We start from the raw sequence: 20,411 nt of genomic DNA, 5'->3' as shown, positions 1-20,411 counted from the left end.
CCACCGGGGCGCGCACGGCCGGCCTTCGGTGACCCTCCTCCCCCAGGATCCATCCGGTGGGGAGGGAGGAAGGGAGGGCTGGGGGGAGGTCACGTCTTGACCTGGAGGTGACCCCGCAGGGTCCGGGGTCAGAGTCGGTCAAGGAAGGGGGGGCTGGGCGCCTCGGATCTCCGCGCGCGGAAGGGGTGCGGGTGCGGGGGTTGGAGGGACGCGGGAGGGCGCGTGGCGTCCGCGGTGAACTCTCCGGGTGGGGGACGCCACCCCCCCCACCCAGGGCCCGCCATTCCGCAGACCCTCGCCGCCCCTCCCCCGCGGCGGAGCGTGACCCCCGCCCCGCCCCCCGACCCCGCCCCGCCCCGAGACCAGCGGCCTCTGGTTCCGTTGCGGGCGAGAATCATGGACGGGGAAAAGCCTCTCAAAGTAAGGACTCTTCCCTGCGCCCCCTGGCCCGGCACCCGGAGGAAACTGGCACCCTCCCCTCCCCAACACTTGTCCCCGTTCCCATCCCCGCCCCACCCGGCCCCCCTCTCCCTCTGCGCCCCGGCTCCCCACTGGTCTGTGGCCCACAGGGGGCGCCGAAGCCTTCGGAGCGCCGGGGCAGCCCGGGCAAGGCCACCCTGACCAGCCACATCCTCAACCTGTGGAGCACCGCCACGCTGCTGCAGCCGCAGGTGAACCTGTCGCTGGCCGAGATCTGCGAGAACTTCGACGACGAGGGCCGAGACGTGGGCAAGATCCGCCGGCAGAAGAGCCAGTCCCTCACCTCCAGGCCCCAGGAGCTGGAGGAGCAGGCCCTGCTGGACCTGGAGTTGCACGGCTGCAACTCCATAGAAGGCCTCCGGGAGAAGCGGCCCGAGGACATCAGTACCGAGGCCAGTCAGTGTGAGTTGGCCAGACCTTGGGCACCCGCGGGGCAGGGCGGGGGCGGGGTGTGTGTGTAGGGATGGGGAGGGTCTCAATTTCCCATCTGTAAAATGGGGGCGGGCCGGTGTGGGGGGGGGAGCCAGATGGAAGTTTCTCAACTTCCCTGGGAGGGGCGCTAGAGAGAATCCTCCATCCTTTAATGCAAAGAGGCATTCCTCGGGTGCCCCCTACCGGCCAGTCAGAACCCACATTTGGGGGGCGGGTTGAGGGGGGAGGCTTTGGATCTGGTTGTTGGTTTATTTGTGATGCTGAGGTTCGAATCCCGGTCCTCATACAGGTTAAGCGAGCACTCTGCCACTGAGCTTCGATTCCCCAACTTCCCTCCCTCACCTCCACACACATTTGATAAACTCAGGGCTCCACTCTTGCTAGACTGGCTTTCTACCAACACATCTGGCTTTTTGCAGGTTGTTTGGAGACAAGAGTCTCTTAGATTTGTCTGCCCTGGTTGGCTTCGAAACATGATCCTCCATATTTCAACACCTTGAGTAGCTGAGATTAAAGGTGTGAGCCATTGGCATCTGCTTCCCTAGATTTGAATGGACTCATGGAGCCAGTTGAAGGAGTTATTCTCTGTCTAAAGATTTGCACTGAGGCCGGGCGCTGGTGGCTCACGCCTGTAATCCTAGCTACTCAGGAGGCTGAGATCTGAGGATTGAGGTTCAAAGCCAGCCCGGGCAGGAGAGACCGTGAGACTCCTATCTCCAATAAACCACCAGAAAACCGGAAGTGGCGCTGTAGCTCAAGTGGTAGAGCACTCGCCTTGAGCTGAAGAGCTGAGGGACAGCACTCAGGCCCAGAGTTCAAGCCCCACGACTGACAAAAAAAAAAAAAGACTTGCACTGAGGTCACTAGTGTGTGTGTGTGTGTGTGCGTACGTGTGCAAGCATGTGAGTGCACGCTGGTCCTGGGCTTGAAACTCAGGGCCTGGGCACTATCCCTGAGAACTTTTGTGCTACAGCTCCTTCCTTCCTTCCTTCCTGGGCACTATCCCTCAGCTCTTCAGCTCAAGGCTAGCACTCTACCACTTGAACCACAATGCTACTTCCTGTTTTTTGGTGGTTTATTGGAGATAAGAGTCCCACGGATGGGCTGGGAAGGTGGCTCAGTGGTAGAGCTCTTGCCTTGCATACATGAGGCCCTGGGTTCGATTCCTCAGCACCACATAAGCAGAAAAAAAAAGGCCAGAAGTGGCACTGTGGCTCAAGTGGTAGAGCACTCTCCTTGAGCTGAAGAGCTGAGGGACAGCGCCCAGGCCCAAAGTTCAGGCTCTAGGACCAGACCCCAAAACAAAAACAAGAGTCCCATGGATGTTCCTGCCAGGGCTGGCTTTGAACTATGATCCTCAGATCTCAGTCTCCTGAGTAGCTAGGATTACAGGAGTGAGCCACTGGGCTGGCTGTTTACAATTTTTAAGCACCTACCACAGTATCTTTTTTGGGGACTTGTTACCCCTACTTGATCTCTCCACCTTCACTAGAAAATAAGAACTAATAACTGTGTAACATTTTGAGCATTTGCTTTATATCAGATATTAGGGTTCCTTGCATAATTACCTCTAAACCTCCCAACTGTTACAGGAGGCCCTCCCAGGCTGGGGATACAGCTCAGTGGTAAAGTTCTTACCTAGCATGTGCAAGGCCCAGGTTCAATCTCTAGCACTGCATAAATAAAAACAATGTCATTAGAGGCCATTCTTATGACTCCATATTGCAGATGAAGAACCTGAGGGCAAGAAATTTCCAATTGTTGGCCCTAAGTGGGAGAGGCGGAACAGAAATCCAGGTAGGTGGAACTCTAAAGCCCAGGCTTGTAGCCCTTGCCCCATCCTGACTCCCAACTGAGGTAGCATGCACAACTGGTCTTCTACCCATCCATCTCCTCTGCTCCAGGGAAGACGGAGGAGTCTGCCGATGACTAACTCCTCTTTTCTTTTCTCTAGAAAAGTGTTCTTCAGAGTCATTAATCAGTCTCTCAAAGAACGTACCCCATCGAGCCTATTGGACAGAACAGCAGAACAGGGTTAGAGGGGTCTAAGAATACTGGGGAGGTGGTTAGAGAATGGAAGATGACAAGCAAGCTGAGAGTTAGAGGAAGGGTGGAAATGGTTGGCAGAGGGGAAAAGAAATAAGGTGGGGCTCCGATGGCTCTCACCTGTAATCCTAGCTACTCAGGAGGCTGAGATCTGAGGATCACGGTTCAAAGCCAGCCTGTGTAGAAAAAGTCCATAAGACTCATCTTCAGGGCTGGGAAGGTGGCTCAGTGGTAGAGCGCTTGCCTTGCATGCATGAGACCCTGGGTTCGATTCCTCAGCACCACATAAGAAAAAAGCTGGAAGTGGCGCTGTAGCTCAAGTGGTAGAGCGCTAGCCTTGAGCTGAAGAGCTGAGGGACAGCACCCAGGCCCAGAGTTCAGGCCCCACGACTGGACCCCCCAAAGAAAAGAAAAAAAAGAAAGACTCATCTTCAATTAACCATCCAAAGGCCAGATTTGGAGCTATGGCTCAAGTGGTATAGTACTAGTCTTGAGCAGAAAAGCTCTGGGACAGTGCCTAGGCCCTGAGTTTAAGTTCTGGACTAGCACGCACACGCATGCACGCGCACACACACACGCACGCACATGAAAGAAAAAAAGACAAAAAGAGGAAGGAAGCTGGTTGGGGGTCGAGTTTCGAGTTTTTAGAGATCATTTATCCTGTGGGCAGTGCTGGGGCTCCCCTGATGCCTGAAGTTTTGTCTCACTGCTTTTAGCTGCCACTGCCCCTGATGGAACTCATGGAGAATGAAGCTCTGGAAATCCTCAACAAAGCCCTCAAAAGTGAGTCTCCCTCTTTGCCAGCTTCCACAAAAGCTCCTGGGGAATTGTACAGGACTTGGGTGAAGGTGGATGTCGGGATGTGTCTGCCGTGTCAGATCTCCTTAGCACTGACAATGACTCCAAGGATCCCATTACTGTTAAAAGTTGAGAATTCAAGCTGGGTGCTGTGGGCTCAACATGTAATCCTGGCTATTCAGGAAGCTGAGATTGGGAAAACTCATGTTCCAGGCCAGCCTTGGCAACAAAGCTCATTTATGACCCCATCTCATTGGAAAAAGCTGAGCATAGTGGTGGTGGGTGTCTGTCACTCTAGTTATAGAGAGAAATACAAAATCAAATTTTGGTCTAGGCTGAGAAAAGAGCAAGATCCTATCTCAAAAATAAGCAGACCAGCCGGGCGCTGGTGGCTCACACCTGTAATCCTAGCTACTCATGAGGCTGAGATCTGAGGATCGCGGTTCAAAGCCAGCCCAGGCAGAAGAGACCATGAGACTCCTATCTCCAATAAACCACCAGAAAACCGGAAGTGGCGCTGTAGCTCAAGTGGTAGAGCGCTCGCCTTGAGCTGAAGAGCTGAGGGACAGCGCCCAGGCCAGAGTTCAAGCCCCACGACTGACCCCCCCCAAAAAAAATAAGCAGACCATTTGGGCTGGGAAGGTGGCTTAGTGGCATGCATGAAGCTCTGGGTTCAAGTCCTCAGTACCATATACACAGAAAAAGCCAGAAGTAGTGCTGTGGCTCAAATAGTAGAGTGCTAGTCTTGAGCAAAAGGAACTCAGGAACAGTGCCCAGGCCCCAGGACTGGCAAAAGAAAGAAAGAAAAAAAAAATGGAGCCCCCGCCTAGTGAGTTGAAGACCTCAGTTCAGACCTCAGTACTGCCAAAAACAAAAAATAAAGTTTAGGCACAGAAAAACCCAATGTGGGAGGTATGGGGTGACTGTCAAAGGTCTTTTTTTTTTTTTTCCTTTGGTCGTGGGGCTTGAACTCTGGGCTTGGGCGCTGTCCCTCAGCTCTTCAGCTCAAGGTGAGCACTCTACCGTTTGAGCCACAGTGCCACTTCCAGTTTTCTAGTGGTTTATTGGAGATGAGTCTCATGGACTTTCCCTGCCTGGGCTGGCTTTGAACTGTGATCCTCAGATCTCAGCCTCCTCAGTAGCTAGGATTATAGGCATGAGCCACCAGCACCTGGATTTTTTTTTTTTGTCAGTTGTGGGGCTTGAACTCTGGGACTGGACACTGTCCTTCAGTTCTTCAGCTCAAGGCTAGAGCTCTACCACTTGAGCCACAGTGCCACTTCCAGTTTTTTCTGTTTATGTGGTGCTGAGGAATTGAACCCAGGGCTTCTTGCATGCATGGAAAACACTCTACCACTGAGCCACCTTCCCAGCCCCTGTCAAAGGTCTTTTTTTTTTTTTTTTGGCCAGTCGGGGGCCTGAACTCTGGGCCTGGGTGTTATCCCTCAGCTCATCAGCTCTTCAGCTCAAGGCTAGCACTGTACCACCTGAGTCACAGTGCCACTTCCGGCCTTTTCTGCTTATGTGGTGCTGAGGAACTGAACTCGGCCTCATGCATGCAAGCACTGAGCCACCTTCCTAGCCCCCTGTCAAAGGTCTTAATTGTGCCCCTCTCTAGCTGGTATGGATATCTAAGGCTGTTCTTCACCTGCCCAATGGTATGACAGCCCTTGGGTCCCTTCTAGGTGTGGAAATAAATGTACTAGTCTTTGGATTCTTGGGAAAAACTTTTATTTTTTGGTTGGTTGTGGGGTTTGAACTCTGGGCCTGGGCAAGTGCTCTACCACTTGAGCCAAGCACCACTTCCATTTTTCTGGTGGTGAATTAAAGAGTCTCACTGACTTTCCTGCCTGAGCTGGCTTTGAACCAGTATCCTCAGATCTCAGCCTCCTGAGTAACTAGGATTACAGGTGTGAGCCACTGGCCCCTGGCAAACTCTTTCTTTCTTTCTCTCTTTCTTTCTTTTCCTTTCTTTCTTCCTTTCTTTTTTTGCTGATTCTGGGACTTGAACTCAGGGTCTGGGATCTGTCCCTGAGCCTCTCTGTGCTCAGGGCTAGTGCTCTACCACTTGAACCACAGTGCCACTTCTGGCTTTTTCTAAGTATGTGGTGCTGAGGAATCCAACCCAGGGCTTCATGCATGCTAGGCAAGCACTCTACCACTGAGCCACCTTCCCAGCCCGTGGAATTTTAATTAAGTAGTTGTAAAAGGGGTTACAATTCTGAGTAGAGTTATGAGTATAGGGCTTCTTGGACAATGTCGTCCTTTCCTTTGTGGTAAACTTTTTAATGCCATAGGGCTCAGCAAAGAGAAAGGACAGGATGATTAAAGTGTGTGTTTCGGATGTCCTTAAAGCTGCTGGTTCACACGGCCCAAGTTCGGGCCAGAAGCAGCATCTTTAACCTTGGTGGTTAGCTTTCCTTCACCGATCACCGCGGAGGTCCGGCGGGACCCACAGGAACACAGACCCAGGCGCCTGCGCTGCGGGCATCCCAAAGCAGCTGCAGTTCCTCAGCTGACACCCGAGGCGCCGCCTGGCGGGGTGCGGGGGAGGCCTTGGGGTGCCCGCTGCCCTGAGCTCGGTTCTGCCCTGTTCCTAGGCTACCGGTCCCAGATCGGCAAAAACCACTTTCTGACTAAGGAGCTGCAGCGGTACATCGAGGGGCTCAAGAAGCGCCGGAGCAAGCGACTGCAGTGCACATCCTAGCAAACCTCGACTCCCGCCCGCCCCGCCCCAGCCCAGCCCCCTCCGCGTGAATATGAACCCTAGAGAAAATAAAAAGTGTCGGTGATCCCTGAGTCAGTGCGTGGCTGCCGCGTGAGGCGGACGCACGTGGCCCCGCCCTTCCCCGTGACCTTCATTCGGTCACCGCAGTGACCTTGAGTTTTCTTCATCGGAGTCGGGTCCCTGTCTTCCTTAGGCTCCAAGCCTAGGGTTATTTTAGTCTAGGCATAGTTTAGGTCTGAATCTCCTACCCGAGATTGAGCCGCTTTCGGAGGGTGATTGAGTCTGAAGCTCAAGTGCCCCACAGACATTACCCTGGGGGGGCGGGAGGGAAAGGGGTAGAGCCCCCCTTCCTTCCCTCCCCAAGCTCCGCCCCTCATGCATATGCATATAAAAGGCGCCTCTGTCGGTCCGCCCCCTTATTTGCATATGTGAGTCGTGGGTGTCGCAGCCGACCTCGCCACTCCGCAAAGCGCGTTGAGCCTCACTTGTGAAAGCCTCTCCAGGCCCCACCCACCTCGGGTTCTTACTCGCAGACTCTCCGTGCCTCCGGCCCCGCCCCTTGGGCGGCCGCGCACGACTGTGCGCCGGTGAAGCTCGACGGCGGAGGGGCGGAGCCTTGGAGAAGACCCGCCCATTGGTCCCGCCCCGACTCCTCCCGGCGCGCAGGCGCTGCCCGCCCCCTGTCTGATTAGCATAGGGCTGCGGGCCCCACCCCCTGCTTTGCATGCGCTCCGCCGGCCCCGCCCCCGCTGTCAGCTGGAGGAAGCGGAGTAGGAAGCGGCCGCGATGTCCTTTTGTGTCCTACAAGCAGCCAGCGGCGCCGCCGAGTGAGGGGACGCGGCGCGGCGGGGCGGCGCGGCCCGAGGAGGCGGCAGAGGAGGGGCCGCCCACGGCCCCCGGCTCACCCCGGCGCTCCGGGCCGCTCGGCCCCCATGCCTGCCCGCCAGCGCTGCCGGAGCCCCAGGTCCGGGGGCGGAGGGGAGCGCGGCCGCGGGGGTGGGCGGGCGGGCGGGGCGCGGGGGCCATGTGCGAGCGCGGCCGGGAGGCGGGCGGGGGGCGGGCTCCAGGCGGGGTCCGGCGTCAGGGCCCGCCCGGGGCCGGTGAGGAGAGCCAGACCCGGCTGAGGGTCTAGGCGGAATCCGGCGTCCGGGTCCCGGGCGGGCCGGCCTGGTCGGCAGCGGTCTCGGGCTGCGGCTGCGGCTCCGGTCAGCCTGGGGCCTGGGATCCAGCCCCGGGGCAGGGTTGCGTGGGGCACCCTGAGCCTCTGGGGCGGCTTGGGTGGAAGATGGGGAGGGCTCTCGGTGGGAGAAGGGGCTCTGAAGACCACGTGGGGGCGCTCGAAGGGGCCTTGGGCCACCCTCCTCTCTAGGTCAAAGGTCATCGCACCGACGGGGGAGAACTTCTTCCTCCTTGGCTCCTCTCCTTTACTTCCTGATAACCTGAGCGAGGTCCCCCGCGGGCGGAGGAGGAGGGGAGGCCAGCAACTTTAGGCAACTTCCCATAGGTGTGCGCAGGTTGGGGGGGGGGCGGGGCGCCCGGGGAGGTGGCGGGCTCTGCGGCTGCGGGAGTGTTTGAGTGAGTTGCAGGCCCGGGGTGCAAGGAGGTGGAGCCGCGACCGACCGGTGGTGTGGCTGAGGCTTGGGCATGCTGGGGCAGGAGGGGGGAGCCTGTACAACTGTCTGCCTGTGCGCGAAGTTGGAGCTCCGGTGAGTGTGTGTGTGCGATCGAGTAGGAGACTTGAGTGTGAATGTGCTTATGGAGTGTGCCCTTTGGGAGGAGGTTGTGAGGATGGGGTTGGTGAAGGCTCTGGTTTGAGTGTGGAAGTCTCCTGAAGAGTGAGCATGTGTGGACTTGCGGGGACACCTGAGACGTAGGTGAGTGGGGTGAGTGTGAGCACCGCCCTGGGGCTTGTGTGTTCTTTGGAATAGAGAGAATAGGAAGATGGGGAGGGGAGTTATCCCCAACATCTGGAAGAAGTGGCTGGGAGGTATCACTTCTGGCTGGGGGGTTCTACGTGAAGTGGAAGGTTGCCCTGGGGGCTGAGGTTACCTTGCTCCCTGACCTGAGTGCTGAGCAGGGAGGACTTTGCAAGCCTTTTCCAGGTTCCCAAGAGGGAGAGACCTGCTGTCAGTTAAGGGCCTGGAGGCTCTTGAGACTGTTCCCATGGTGACAGCGGGGGCCCTCTTCCTAAGGCTGCCCTTCCTTGGACTCTGCCCCCCTCCCTCCCCTTGGCTGAGCTTGGAAGCCTGGCCCAGGCCCAGTGTTGGGCAACCCCTGTGGCAGGGTGCCTTTCCGTAATCTGACGGTTTCTCCCTGCAGGTGACCAGCGCCATGTCCAACCAGGTGGTGGGGATTGAGCCTCTCTACATCAAAGCAGAACCAGCCAGCCCTGACAGTCCAAAGGGTTCCTCAGAGACTGAGACTGAGCCCCCTGTGACCCTGGCTCCTGGTCCAGCCCCAGCCCGCTGCCTCCCAGGGCACAAGGAGGAGGAGGATGGGGAGGGGGCTGGGCCTGGTGAGCAGGGCAGTGGGAAGCTGGCACTCAGCTCCCTGCCCAAACGCCTTTGCCTGGTCTGTGGGGACGTGGCCTCCGGCTACCACTATGGTGTGGCGTCCTGTGAGGCCTGTAAAGCCTTCTTCAAGAGGACCATCCAGGGTGAGCCCCCACCCCACTTCTGTGCCCTTTGCTCCATACCTGTTGGGCTCATTAACACCTTCCAACGGGTTCACTAGGCCTTGAGTCTGCCCTGCAAGGCTTGGCTCAATGTCAGCATTCTGGGGTTCGCAGGCCCCCTGTCCCTCCCTCCTTCCTTTAAGTGAAACAAAGCTAGCAGCACGCGTAGCTGCACTGGAATGGGAGATGAGAAAGGATGGAGGTACCACCTAGGTTTCTGGGTTCTGTAGGTCCAGCACCTTCTACTGTGGCTCTGAACAATCCAAGACCGCTTGTACCTATTCCCAGACTTCATCCTTGCTTCTGGCAGCCGTTGACTTCTCCTGGCATAGAAAATGCTGCTCTTTTCTCCCCAGAGCAGTACCAATATAAAGCAGGGTTTTAATGGCCGAGAAGGGTATGTTGCATTTTAGCATCCAACTTTAAAAAGATGGGCATCCAGGCTCTTTAAAAGTCACTGTATGTTTTCCTTCTTTGAAGACAGGATCTTCAAAAGGTTCCAGGTTGGCCTGGAACTCTTGATCTTCCTCTCTCAGCCTCACAAAGGCTGAGATTATAGGCATACACTACAGCACCTGGGTTAACTTTCCCCCCCTTCCCCTTGAGTGCTTACTGTGTGACAGATACGGTACCCTTTTACTTCTATGTCTAGTCCCCCTCCCCGCCCCCAGCAACTCCATGAGGTGTTAGCATTGTAAGCAGAGTCAGACCTGAGACTCAGAGAGGTTTTTGAAACTTTGTTAGTGTCTCACAGGTAGAAAGGCAGAACTAGAGTTTGGTGTCTGTCCAGAGCTGAGCTCTTTGATGCTAGCCAGACTGCTATTCTGCCTATTACTAATAACTGGACTTTAGACTCCTGATTGTGACATTCTAGCCAGTTTTGATTTGGCTGAAACACATGGGCCTCAATGCTCTGTGTTCCTTGCTGGCCTGACAGCCATTCAGGCCACATCTGGGTGTCTTCTGCCACTCTGGAATTCTTCATTCTGAGTCCGGACAAATAGTTATTGAGCCCTAGCTATGCAGAGTCAGCATTCATTGGGCACTTAAGTGCTGCAAATCATTTTCAACCCACCTTTGCAATAACTATGGTTATTTCTCTCTCTCTCTCTTTCTCTTTATGCTGATACTGAAGCTTGAACTCAGGGTCTTACACTCTTGCTTAAGTCTTTTTGCTCAAGGCTAAGGCTTTATTACTTGAGCCACAGCTCCACTTTAGCTTTTTGCTGGTTAGCTAGAGATAAGAGTCTTTGGTTGGCTTTGAATCAAGATCCTCAGATTATTTTTTTTGAGGGGGAGTCAGTCGTGGGGCTTGAGCTCTGGGCTTGGGTGCTGTCCCTGTGCTCTTCAGCTCAAGGCGAGTGCTTGAGCCACAGTGCCACTTCCGGTTTTCTAATGGTTTATTGGAGGTAAGAGTTTCATGGACTTTCCTGCCCGGGCTGGCTTTGAACCGCGATCCTCAGATCCCAGCCTCCTGAGTAGCTAGGATTACAGGTGTGAGCCACCGATGCCCGCTACTGCTTTTGTTTCTTTTCTTATTGGTGCTAGGGATTGAACTCAGAGCCTCTTTGGTGCATAAGTATGTGTTCTACCCCCTGAGCTACATCCTAGACCCAAGTATAAATTTGGAATAAGAAAAATTCCAATTTTACAGCTGGGAAAACTGAGGTCCCAAAGGGGTTAGGTGTGGGACATGGCTAACTAGTCAGAGTTGGGAAGTGGTAGCTTCAGGGTGACTCCAGGAAGCCCCGAGACTTTGCTCCTCAAATCTGCACTTTGCAGCCCTGGCCAGTATTCTAGGCCCTGGGGACACTACTGGGACCAGGCAGGAGGAAACAATAAATGGCTTTCCTAACAGCTTTCCTGTTTGGATGTTGTGTGTGCTAAAGGCCCTGTGTGGACCCAGGGCTCCCCCTGAGGAGGTGTCTGGAACGGAGTTCAGGAGCACACTAGGAAGTACTTCGTGCTCACCGGCCCGTTGGCTGGTTGTGACATTGGGTTCTTGGGGTAACCGTGTGGCTGGGAGGTCCACCCGCGCCTACTGTGGGCCAGGCCATGTTGCGGGCCCTGGGGCCAGCCAAGGCCCTGGTGGAGCAAATACTGAAGCAGGGAGAGAGGGACACTTGTGGTGAGTGGGTTCCCATGTAGTAGTATATTAGGTGGTTCCTAAGAGCTGAGGGGAATCTGGCTGCAGAAGGGATTTAGTTTTGTCACAGTGGCCTGGGAAGGCCCAGTGACAAGGAGCCTGGTGGGCGTCACAGAGCTCCAGGCAGGGAGCAGCATGCCCTGTTGGAGGAATATGGAAGAGGGAGGAGAGGTCAGGAGAGTCAGGGAGCCGGGGTGCAGGCCCTGAGCTGCAGGCTCACTAGGTGGTTTGAACAAAGAAAGGACAGGATCCCTCTGGCTGTGCGGAGAGCAGGGACCGGAGGAGGCCAGTGAGGTGAGAGGTGACCATGACATCAAGGGTAAAAGCAGTTGCTGAGTACATAAGTTGGGATTTGGGTGACAGAGTAAAGCTCCCCCTACCCCTTCCTGATTTGCCAGTGGTTTGGATGGGGGGTGTATGTGTGTCAAGGAGGTTCAAGATGCTGCCCAAGTTTCTACTTGAACAAGAGAAGGAAGGCAGCTGCTAGCTGGGCAGGGGAGGTGGAAGTCCATTAACATGAGGCTGGAAAAATCTTCAGGTAGACAGGATGCTCACAGAGCTGCTGGACACGGGAGTCTAGAGTTCAGGGCAAGTCTTGGCCAGAGATAGAAATCTGGAAGTCTGTGATCTGTAAGATTGCCACGAGAGGGTGGAGGGAATGAGGATGAGGTAGACCAGCCCTGGGCTGCTTAGAGAGCAGCATGGAAACCACAAAATAGCCAGGGAGGTGGGAGGAAGACCAGAAGAGTGATGTCTAGAAGCAAGAAGGAAGTATTGGTGTATTTCTAGGAGTTGGACACGATCAATGGTATTAGATGTTCCTTTTAGGCAAGTAAGTTGAAGACTCAAAATTGGCCATTGGACCAGTGTATAGAGGTCACTGTGGCCCTTGACCAGAGCAGATGAGGGCAGTGTGGCCCAGAAGCATGGCTTGAAGCAGAGATGCAGCTGCCTGGGCCCTGCCCTTCCCCTGTCCAGGCAGTCCCCCTCCCCCCCAGCCCCTGTCCAGCAGCCATCTCCCTCCCTGTCCTGCTCATGGCATCCTGCTCTCCCTTTCCTCCCCGTACCCCCCCAGACTGGTGCTTGCTCGGGGCAAGTCAGGGCACTCCTGTCAGCTGGGCCCCCTCTGGGCCCCAGGAGGCCGCCACTGGAGCCCTGCCTCTTCCTGGCAGGGAGCATCGAGTACAGCTGTCCGGCCTCCAACGAGTGTGAGATCACCAAGCGGAGACGCAAGGCCTGCCAGGCCTGCCGCTTCACCAAGTGCCTGCGGGTGGGCATGCTCAAGGAGGGTGAGCGCTGGGCAGGGGCTGGGGGAGGTGTGCTGGGCAAAGCCTGGGCAAGGGCTCTGGCACACAGGCCTGCCCTATCTCAACACAGTCCTGACTTACAATTAAAGGGGTACGCCTGGACCGCGTCCGGGGTGGGCGACAGAAGTACAAACGGAGGCCAGAAGTGGATCCTCTGCCTTTCCCAGGCCCCTTCCCTGCAGGCCCCCTGGCAGTAGCTGGAGGCCCCCGGAAGACAGGTGAGATCTCTGAGGAAAGGGGGTCTTTAGAGCATGAGAGGAGGGCGGCCCTGTATGGCATCAGTCTGGGCGCTATACCCATATTTCACTTTCCTCATTTCACTTATTTCCCTAAAAACTATTTGTGCAATTTGTCTTCAGATGACACCAAGTAGTAGACTTGGGACCAGACAGTTGCAGTCCAGCCTGAGGGTAGACTTAGCAGGCAGTGCCTGTCTACCAGCAGGCTGACTTTCCCCTGGAGCCTGGGAGCATTGCTCCTGGCGGGCCAGCAGCTATGGAGGAAGGCCGCAAGGCTTGAGAAGACACCTGGCCCTGAGGGACCTGTGGGCCTACAAGATCCCAGCGCGTGTGACTTTCATCTTTCACCTGTCACTGTAGCCCCAGTGAATGCGCTGGTGTCTCACCTGCTGGTGGTGGAGCCTGAGAAGCTGTATGCCATGCCTGACCCAGCGGGCCCTGACGGACATCTCCCAGCAGTGGCTACCCTCTGCGACCTCTTTGACCGAGAGATTGTGGTCACCATCAGCTGGGCCAAAAGCATCCCAGGTAATGGGCTCAGGGAACCTGGGGCTTCCCTGAGCAGGCCTGGCCGTGCTTGGCTGCGGTGCGCTTGCTCAGTCAGGCCTGTTCCCACTGCGCTTGCTCAGCCAAGCCTGCTCCCACCGCCCTCCAGGCTTCTCGTCACTGTCGCTGTCTGACCAGATGTCAGTACTGCAGAGCGTGTGGATGGAGGTGCTGGTGCTGGGGGTGGCCCAGCGCTCACTGCCCCTGCAGGATGAGCTGGCCTTTGCAGAGGACTTGGTCCTAGATGAAGAAGGAGCACGGGCAGCCGGCTTGGGAGAGCTAGGGGCAGCCCTGCTGCAACTCGTCCGGAGACTGCAGGCCCTGCGGCTCGAGCGAGAGGAGTATGTCCTGCTGAAGGCCCTGGCCCTTGCCAATTCTGGTGAGTCAAGGGTAGGCGCCCACACATTCAGAAAGCCCTCTAACTGTAAACCTTGTTATAATGGTGGGATAGTCCCATTTTACAGATCAGGAAACTGACGCTTAGAGAACAGTGTGCTGATATTGGGGCTTGAACTTGGAGGCTGGTGCTGTCTCTTAGTTATTAGCTCAAGGCAAGCGCTCTACCACTTGAGCCATAGTGCCACTTCCAGTTTTCTGAGTTGATTATGGGAGATAGAGTCTCTCGGACTTTCCTTGCCCGGACTGGCTTTGAACCGTGATCCTCAGATCTCAGCCTACTGAGTAGCTAGGCTTACAGGCGTGAGCCACTGGCGCCCGCAGCTCCACTTCTTTTTGCTGGCTTATTTGCATTGGATTTTTCTGCTTGGGCTGGCTTTAAACTGAGATCTTCAGATCTTAGCCTTCTGAGTAGCTAGGATTATGGGAGTAAACCACCAGCATGTAGCTCACATCAAGATTGCAAGCCCTAGTGTAGTGCTAATGTGGGAGAAGAGGTGGAGAGGACAGGAAGTGGCCATAGTTGAGAGAAAAGGAAAGGCCCTGGCTGTGGGCAGGAGCAGGAAGCTGTGTCTATCAGCTAATCAGTGAATATTTGACCTCTCAGGCCCCATCCAGGAGCCCCAGGTAGAGGTTGGCTCAGACCTTTACAGAAATAGCCCATGTCAACAATTCTCTTCCTCAGATTCTGTGCACATTGAAGATGCTGAGGCTGTGGAGCAGCTACGAGAAGCTCTGCATGAGGCCCTGCTGGAGTATGAAGCTGGCAGGGCTGGCCCTGGAGGGGGTGCAGAGCGGCGGCGGGCAGGCAGGCTGCTGCTCACATTGCCACTCCTCCGCCAGACAGCTGGCAAAGTCCTGGCCCATTTCTACGGGGTGAAGCTGGAGGGCAAGGTGCCCATGCACAAGCTGTTTCTGGAGATGCTTGAGGCCATGATGGACTGAGGCGAGGGGTGGGATGGGTGGGGTGCTGGCAGATCTGCCCAGGGTGGGGACAGCCCCCAGGGGGCAGAGCTGGGGCCTGGGCAGTGCCACAGCCTGCTGGCAGGGCCAGGGCAATGCCATCAGCCCCTGGGAGCAGGTGCCATGCCCTTCCCCTCCCCCTTTAGGGGGTGTCAAGCTGGGAAAGTAATGCCCGGATCTGGGCACAGTGCTGCCCCTTGCAAGCCATAACGTGCCCCTAAGAGAATAGGGGGCCTTGCGGAAGCCATAAGGGGCTTCAGGGGATGTGTGGGAGGCAGAAACCCAATCTCAGGGAGGGAAGGGGATGGAGGCCACAGTCTCCCAGTGGGTGATGCTTTTGCTGCTGCTTAATCCCATCCCCCTCTCCAGAGCAGAGGGGGATTTGGAGAGCAAAGGCCCCTGCCCCTTCGCTCCTCTCCTCATCATTTGCATTGGGCATTAGTGCCCCCCCCCCTTGAAGCAATAACTCCAAGCAGGCTCCAGCCCCTGGACTCTTGGGGTGGCCAGGGCTCCCCATCAGCTCCTGCCCAGCCTCCTCAGGGGGTGGGGAGGGCACTGCCTCTATGCCCTGCAGAGCAATAACACTATATTTATTTTTGGGTTCGGCCAAGGAGGCGCAGGGACATGGGGCAAGCCAGGGCCCAGAGCCCATGGCTGTACAGAGACTCTATTTTAATGTATATTTGCTGCAAAGAGAAACCGCTTTTGGTTTTGAACCTTTAATGAGAAAAAAATATATACTATGGAGCTCAAGATGTGTGTTCCTTGTGTTAATGGGTCAAAGTTGGGACTCAAATAGTAAAAACACAATATACATTAAAAAAAGAAATAGATACACAGGGCCATGGAATGTCACACTGCTAGCTGGCAAATTTATGACTCAGTTTCGTCATCATTCAGCAGCATGTTGGGGATCCCACGGCTGATAGGGAACAGACGCCCCGATTCTGGGCACTGCAGGGTGCCCTCCAGAACGTCCACCTAAGGGAGGGGGAAAGGGAAGCCAAAGTGAGCACTGACAGCCTCTGGGAGCCAGGACAGGGCAAGCGCGTGGCGACCCATTCGACCCATTCTCACCTCCAGCAATACGTGGTGCATCTTCCTTAGAAACGCCTCATCGCGCTCATACCCCTCAACCGGCTCGGTGGGGACCTCGCCCAGCTGCAACTGTGGGCAAGAAACCTCAGTCATCTGTGGGGGCCCCCCTACCCTTCCTCCAGCCAGGCTCCCGCCGGCTCCCGGGGCGGCGGTGAACCTGCCCCGCGTCCGAGGGCAGGACGGGCCCCTCACCGTATTGGCCGCCTCCCGAAGCGCCGCCCACTCCACCTTGGGTATCATCCGCGCCACGAAGTCGGGGTTGAACTCCACAGGGTTGATGCGGACCTCGGTGGCCTGGGGGGGGGGGCGGAGAGGGTTAGCATGGCAGAGGCAGGATCCAGGGGTTTCTACCCCTCCCGGAAGGGAGAAAGCGTGGGAGCGTCCCGGCCGGTACCTGGAGGCGCAGGGGGAAGCCACGGGGCCCCACCCCCCGCACATGCGAGGTCAGGAGATTGTGGGTGAGAAGCTTCATGCCGCTCTCCGAGATCTTGCCAGGCCGGAACCGGAAAGAGACGCGCTTCACTCGCGTCACTTCCGGAACCATTTGCGCGCACGCGCGCTCTCTACATTATTGGACCTGCGGGAAGACCGGAAGTGGCGAACTTGCTGGAACTTCTGGAGCTTGCTGGAGCTCTGGTGTGGGAAAGCGCTGGTCGGGTCACGCGCTGTTCCCGGAAGCATTTCGGTGGGAGGTTGGAATGGCGCATGCCAAAACCTACGTGAAGATGAAGATGCAAATCATATGTAAAACAGCTGCAATGCAGAGGCCGAGTTGCACCTAAAATAAACATGCCTTCAGCCTACATTATCTGTAGGCTGACACTGTCTATTTCCGTCCTTTTGCTTTTAGCTAAGGGAGGGAAACTGCCCCATGTGTAAATTAAACCTTTAAAACAGAAGCACCCCGTTGCGTACAAATAAGTTGAGTGACTGCCAGAGGCTCCGCCCCCTGGGTGAAAGCGTCACCGCGCAGCCCCTAATGCAAATGAGTTCAGCGTCCCGGGAGGTCTGTTGCGCCTGCGCAGTGCGAGCGACCCTCCGGGGCGGGGCGGACGAGGCCCCGCCCGCTCGAGGCCCCGCCCGCTCGAGGCCCCGCCTCCCGCCGGTCCGTCCTTCGGAGGCGCAGCGCCGGGTGGGCGGGCATGGGGCTGTCCTGGCTACGAGTCCTCGGTCGACAAACCAGCCCGGTACTGCTGAGTCGTGCGTCTGCCTTTGAGTTCCCGGCTGCGGGACCGCGAACGCGAAGAGGAGAGTGGCAGCGTGGCGGGACCCGCTGTTTCCACCGAGCTGCGGTAGCCATGGCCCCGATCAAGGTGACCGCTAACCCCTGCCCCCGTCTCCCCATTCCGCCCCCTGCCTGCCGCCGCGTCCGGCGCCTCCTGCCGACCGCCCTTCACCCCTCGGTTCTCGTCCACGTTAGCGCCCTCGCGCCCCTTCTCCTAAGACCCCTGCCCCTCCTCCCCTGCCGCCCACCGTGCGACACCACGGCGGCCCCCGTGCTTTTAGGCGGTTGAATATACCATGGCATTCTTCACCTTCCTAGAAGCATCTTGACCGCAGAACCCCTTTTCAGTCTCTTCTACATGTCTTCCCATGCTTTTCTGATGGTATCTCTACTTCACCCCATTTTCTGAGACAGCTGTGGTCCCTTGGAGCGCCCAGCGTGTCTCCCGTGTTAGCTCATGACCACCCCCATGGCGGATCCCGCTGTTCTGTGGTGTCTTTCACCCATCTTCTGGACCCTCCCTGTTCCTGGGACCTTCCCCTTCTCTCCACCCTCTTCTGAGTCCCCCCCACCTCCCCCACACACCGTTTACTTTATCTTGCTCAAGCTCGGAGGACACCCTCTTGTCGGTCCCCCTCATCTTCTCATTCTATGCACAGCTCTCTGCCCCCCTTCCCATTTAATCCACTTTTTCCACTCAAGCTGGCGCTCTACCACTTGAGCCATAGCTCCACTTCCAGAGTTTTGCTGGTTAATTGGTGATAAGAGTTTTGGACTTCTCTGCCCTTGCTGACTTGAAACTTCTCACCGGGCACTGGTGGCTCATGCCTGTAATCCTAGCTACTCAAGAGTTAGGCTAAAACCTGAGGGTTGCAGTTCAAAGACAGCCCCTGTAGGAAAGGAAAGTCTGTGAGACTCTTTTTGGTTGGTCTAGAGGCTTGAACTATGGGCCTGGGCGCTGTCCCTCAGCTCTCCAGCTCAAGGCTAGCACTCTACCACTTGAGCTACAGCACCACTTCTGGTTTTCTGGTGGTTTGTTGGAGATAAGCGTCTCATGGTCTTTCCTGCCCAAGCTGGCTTTGAACTGTGATCCTCAAATCTCAGCCTTCTGAGTAGCTAGGATTACAGGCGTGGGCCACCAGTGCCAGGCTCCTGAGACACTTATTTCCAGTTAATCACAGAAAAAGCCGAAAGTGGTGCTGTGGCTTAAGCGATAGAGTGCTAGCCTTCAGCAAAAGAAGCTCAGAGACAGTGCCCAGGCCCAGAGTTCAAGCCCTGGGACTGGCAGAAATAAACAGACATAAAAAGCTTCTAAGATCTCAGCCTCCTGAGTAGCTAGGATTACAGGCATGAGCTTCAGGTACCCAGTTTTAATCCACTGTTTTAAGAAACTAGGCCTTTTGTTTGCACAGCATTGCAACATTTGGGGTGGTGACTCCCTTTCTCTGCTGTCATCTACAGTCCTTCAGATGGAGCAGGGCCTCCTTGAAACCTGGAGGATGTGGAGTAATGTTGACAATGTGGGAGGGACCAGGGAGGGACTCCTGACCTGTTAGCCTTTGCCTGCTGGGTTTCCAGGCACTAGCCTGTGTGTTCCCCTGGCTGGCGTTTGCTGCACCTCCCTCAGGACCCCCTTGCTTCCAGGTAGGAGATCCCATTCCCTCCGTGGAGGTGTTTGAAGGGCAGCCTGGGAATAAGGTGAACCTGGCTGAGCTGTTCAAGGGGAAGAAGGGCGTGCTGTTTGGAGTCCCTGGGGCGTTTACCCCAGGCTGTTCCAAGGTGAGGCTCCTCAATGGGATCAATAATCAGGATCTTCTATATTGTTCTTAGAGCTGTGTGGTGCTGAGACAACTGGGCACAAGAATACATAGATTGGACAGTTGAGAAAGCATTTTAGAGCCAGGTGCTGGTGGCTCAGGCTTGTAATCGTAATTACTCAGGAGGCTGAGATCTAGAATCATGGTTCAAAGCTAGCCCAGGCAGGAAAGTCCATGAGATTCTTATAATTAATTAACCACCAGAAAACTAGAAGTGGCATTGTGGCTCAAAGTGGTAGAGCCAAAGAGCTCAGGAATAGAGCCTGGGCCCTGAGTTCAAGCCCCATGGCCAACAAAAAAGAGAGCATTTTAGGTGACAGTGCCAGCCTTGCACAGGAGGACTGCAGTTGTGTCCTCCTAAACCGCTTACTAATTCTTGGGGGTGGGGGTAGGCACTGTGGAGGTACTTCGGACTGAGGCAAATGAGCCATAGTTCTGCCCATGGAAAGTTCATGGTCTTGACCACAAGACATGTGAATCTGTGCTCCTTAGTAGCTAAAGCAGAAAGGATTTTCATTGCCTGATGAGAGGGGTTGATCAGAGAAGGGGGGAGGATGAAGGGTGGGCTGAGGAGCACATGCACTTATCCCTGTGATGACTCTGTTTCCCCTTCTTAGACCCACTTGCCTGGATATGTGGACCAGGTCGGGGCTTTGAAGGACAAAGGTGTGCAGGTGGTAGCATGCCTGTGTGTGAACGATGTCTTTGTGACTGGAGAGTGGGGACGTGTGAATAAGACAGAAGGCAAGGTAAGGCTTGGAGCCTGCAGGGGCTGGGGCTGGGTGGGAGGTTTAGGTTATAACTTTTCTCTCTGTCCTTCAGATTCGCCTCCTAGCTGACCCTACTGGGGCCTTCGGGAAGGTGAGTCAGTCCCAGCCCCAACTGGGTTTGGAAGCGGGCAATCCCGGAAACATTCTTTTTTTTGGGGGGGGGGGTCTGGTCATGGGGCCTGAACTCTGGGCCTGGGCACTGTCCCTCAGCTCTTCAGCTCAAGGCTAGCTCTACCACTTGAGCCACAACGCTACTTCCGGCTTTTTTCTTTTTGCTTATGTGGTGCTGAGGAATTGAACCCAGGGCCTCTGGCATGCAAGGCAAGCGCTCTACCACTTAGCCACCTTCCCAACCCCCCGGAAACATTCTTGACAGATTTCTCTGCTTTTCCTCTAGGAGACAGATTTGTTACTAGATGATTCCATGGTGCCCCTCTTTGGGAATCGCAGGCTCAAGAGGTACCGTGGGGGTTTCCCCGGGACCCTCGTCTACCTCAGAGCCAGGCTGATACAGCTAGCCGCTCCCTCTTTCTGGCAGGTTCTCCATGGTGATAGAGGATGGAGTAGTGAAGATCCTGAACATAGAGCCGGACGGCACAGGCCTCAGCTGCAGCCTGGCTCCCAACATCCTCTCCCAGCTCTGAGCCTGGACCACAGGCTCTCCATGTGCCCAGGCAGCCCCGCCTCACCTAGAGCCGCCCAGATGGACCCTTGGCCTGATGCCTGCAATAAATACTCTACCTTCA

General features: G+C 56.0%; 4 protein-coding genes across 6 annotated transcripts; 3 read left to right on the top strand and 1 right to left on the bottom strand.

Annotated features, from left to right (window-relative positions):
* The first annotated feature begins 394 nt into the window (after window positions 1-394).
* Window positions 395-6,463, top strand: Tex40 (testis expressed 40). Its single transcript, XM_013020907.1, has 5 exons — window positions 395-420; window positions 570-876; window positions 2,867-2,946; window positions 3,675-3,741; window positions 6,357-6,463. The coding sequence occupies exons 1-5, from the start codon at window positions 397-399 to the stop codon at window positions 6,461-6,463; spliced, it is 585 nt and encodes a 194-aa protein (XP_012876361.1). The 5' UTR covers window positions 395-396.
* Window positions 6,464-7,235: 772 nt separating this feature from the next.
* Window positions 7,236-15,509, top strand: Esrra (estrogen-related receptor alpha). 3 transcript variants are annotated; one of them, XM_013021125.1, is made up of 7 exons: window positions 7,236-7,448; window positions 8,804-9,140; window positions 12,477-12,593; window positions 12,701-12,829; window positions 13,211-13,378; window positions 13,506-13,775; window positions 14,478-15,509. In XM_013021125.1, the coding sequence occupies exons 2-7, from the start codon at window positions 8,816-8,818 to the stop codon at window positions 14,735-14,737; spliced, it is 1,269 nt and encodes a 422-aa protein (XP_012876579.1). In that variant the 5' UTR covers window positions 7,236-7,448; window positions 8,804-8,815; the 3' UTR covers window positions 14,738-15,509. The 3 variants fall into 3 exon arrangements, with proteins under 3 accessions (XP_012876579.1, XP_012876580.1, XP_012876581.1); XM_013021126.1 differs by lacking the exon at window positions 7,236-7,448 and adding an exon at window positions 7,856-7,988; XM_013021127.1 differs by lacking the exon at window positions 7,236-7,448 and adding an exon at window positions 8,070-8,190.
* On the bottom strand, window positions 15,459-16,391 carry Trmt112 (tRNA methyltransferase 11-2 homolog (S. cerevisiae)). Its single transcript, XM_013021128.1, has 4 exons — window positions 16,248-16,391; window positions 16,046-16,147; window positions 15,833-15,922; window positions 15,459-15,736 (listed from the first exon to the last, which is right to left on the bottom strand). Exons 1-4 carry the CDS (start codon window positions 16,323-16,325, stop codon window positions 15,629-15,631), a joined length of 378 nt encoding a protein of 125 aa, XP_012876582.1. The 5' UTR covers window positions 16,326-16,391; the 3' UTR covers window positions 15,459-15,628.
* Window positions 16,392-16,945: 554 nt separating this feature from the next.
* Prdx5 (peroxiredoxin 5) lies at window positions 16,946-20,411 on the top strand. Its single transcript, XM_013020936.1, has 6 exons — window positions 16,946-17,166; window positions 18,723-18,857; window positions 19,513-19,644; window positions 19,718-19,756; window positions 20,063-20,124; window positions 20,204-20,411. Exons 1-6 carry the CDS (start codon window positions 16,996-16,998, stop codon window positions 20,307-20,309), a joined length of 645 nt encoding a protein of 214 aa, XP_012876390.1. The 5' UTR covers window positions 16,946-16,995; the 3' UTR covers window positions 20,310-20,411.

The sequence above is a fragment of the Dipodomys ordii genome, unplaced genomic scaffold (assembly GCF_000151885.1).
Source record: "Dipodomys ordii isolate 6190 unplaced genomic scaffold, Dord_2.0 Scaffold54, whole genome shotgun sequence".
NCBI lineage: Eukaryota > Metazoa > Chordata > Mammalia > Rodentia > Heteromyidae > Dipodomys > Dipodomys ordii.
Note: the sequence above shows the minus strand (reverse complement) of the source record. Positions and strands in the feature narration are given on the sequence as shown.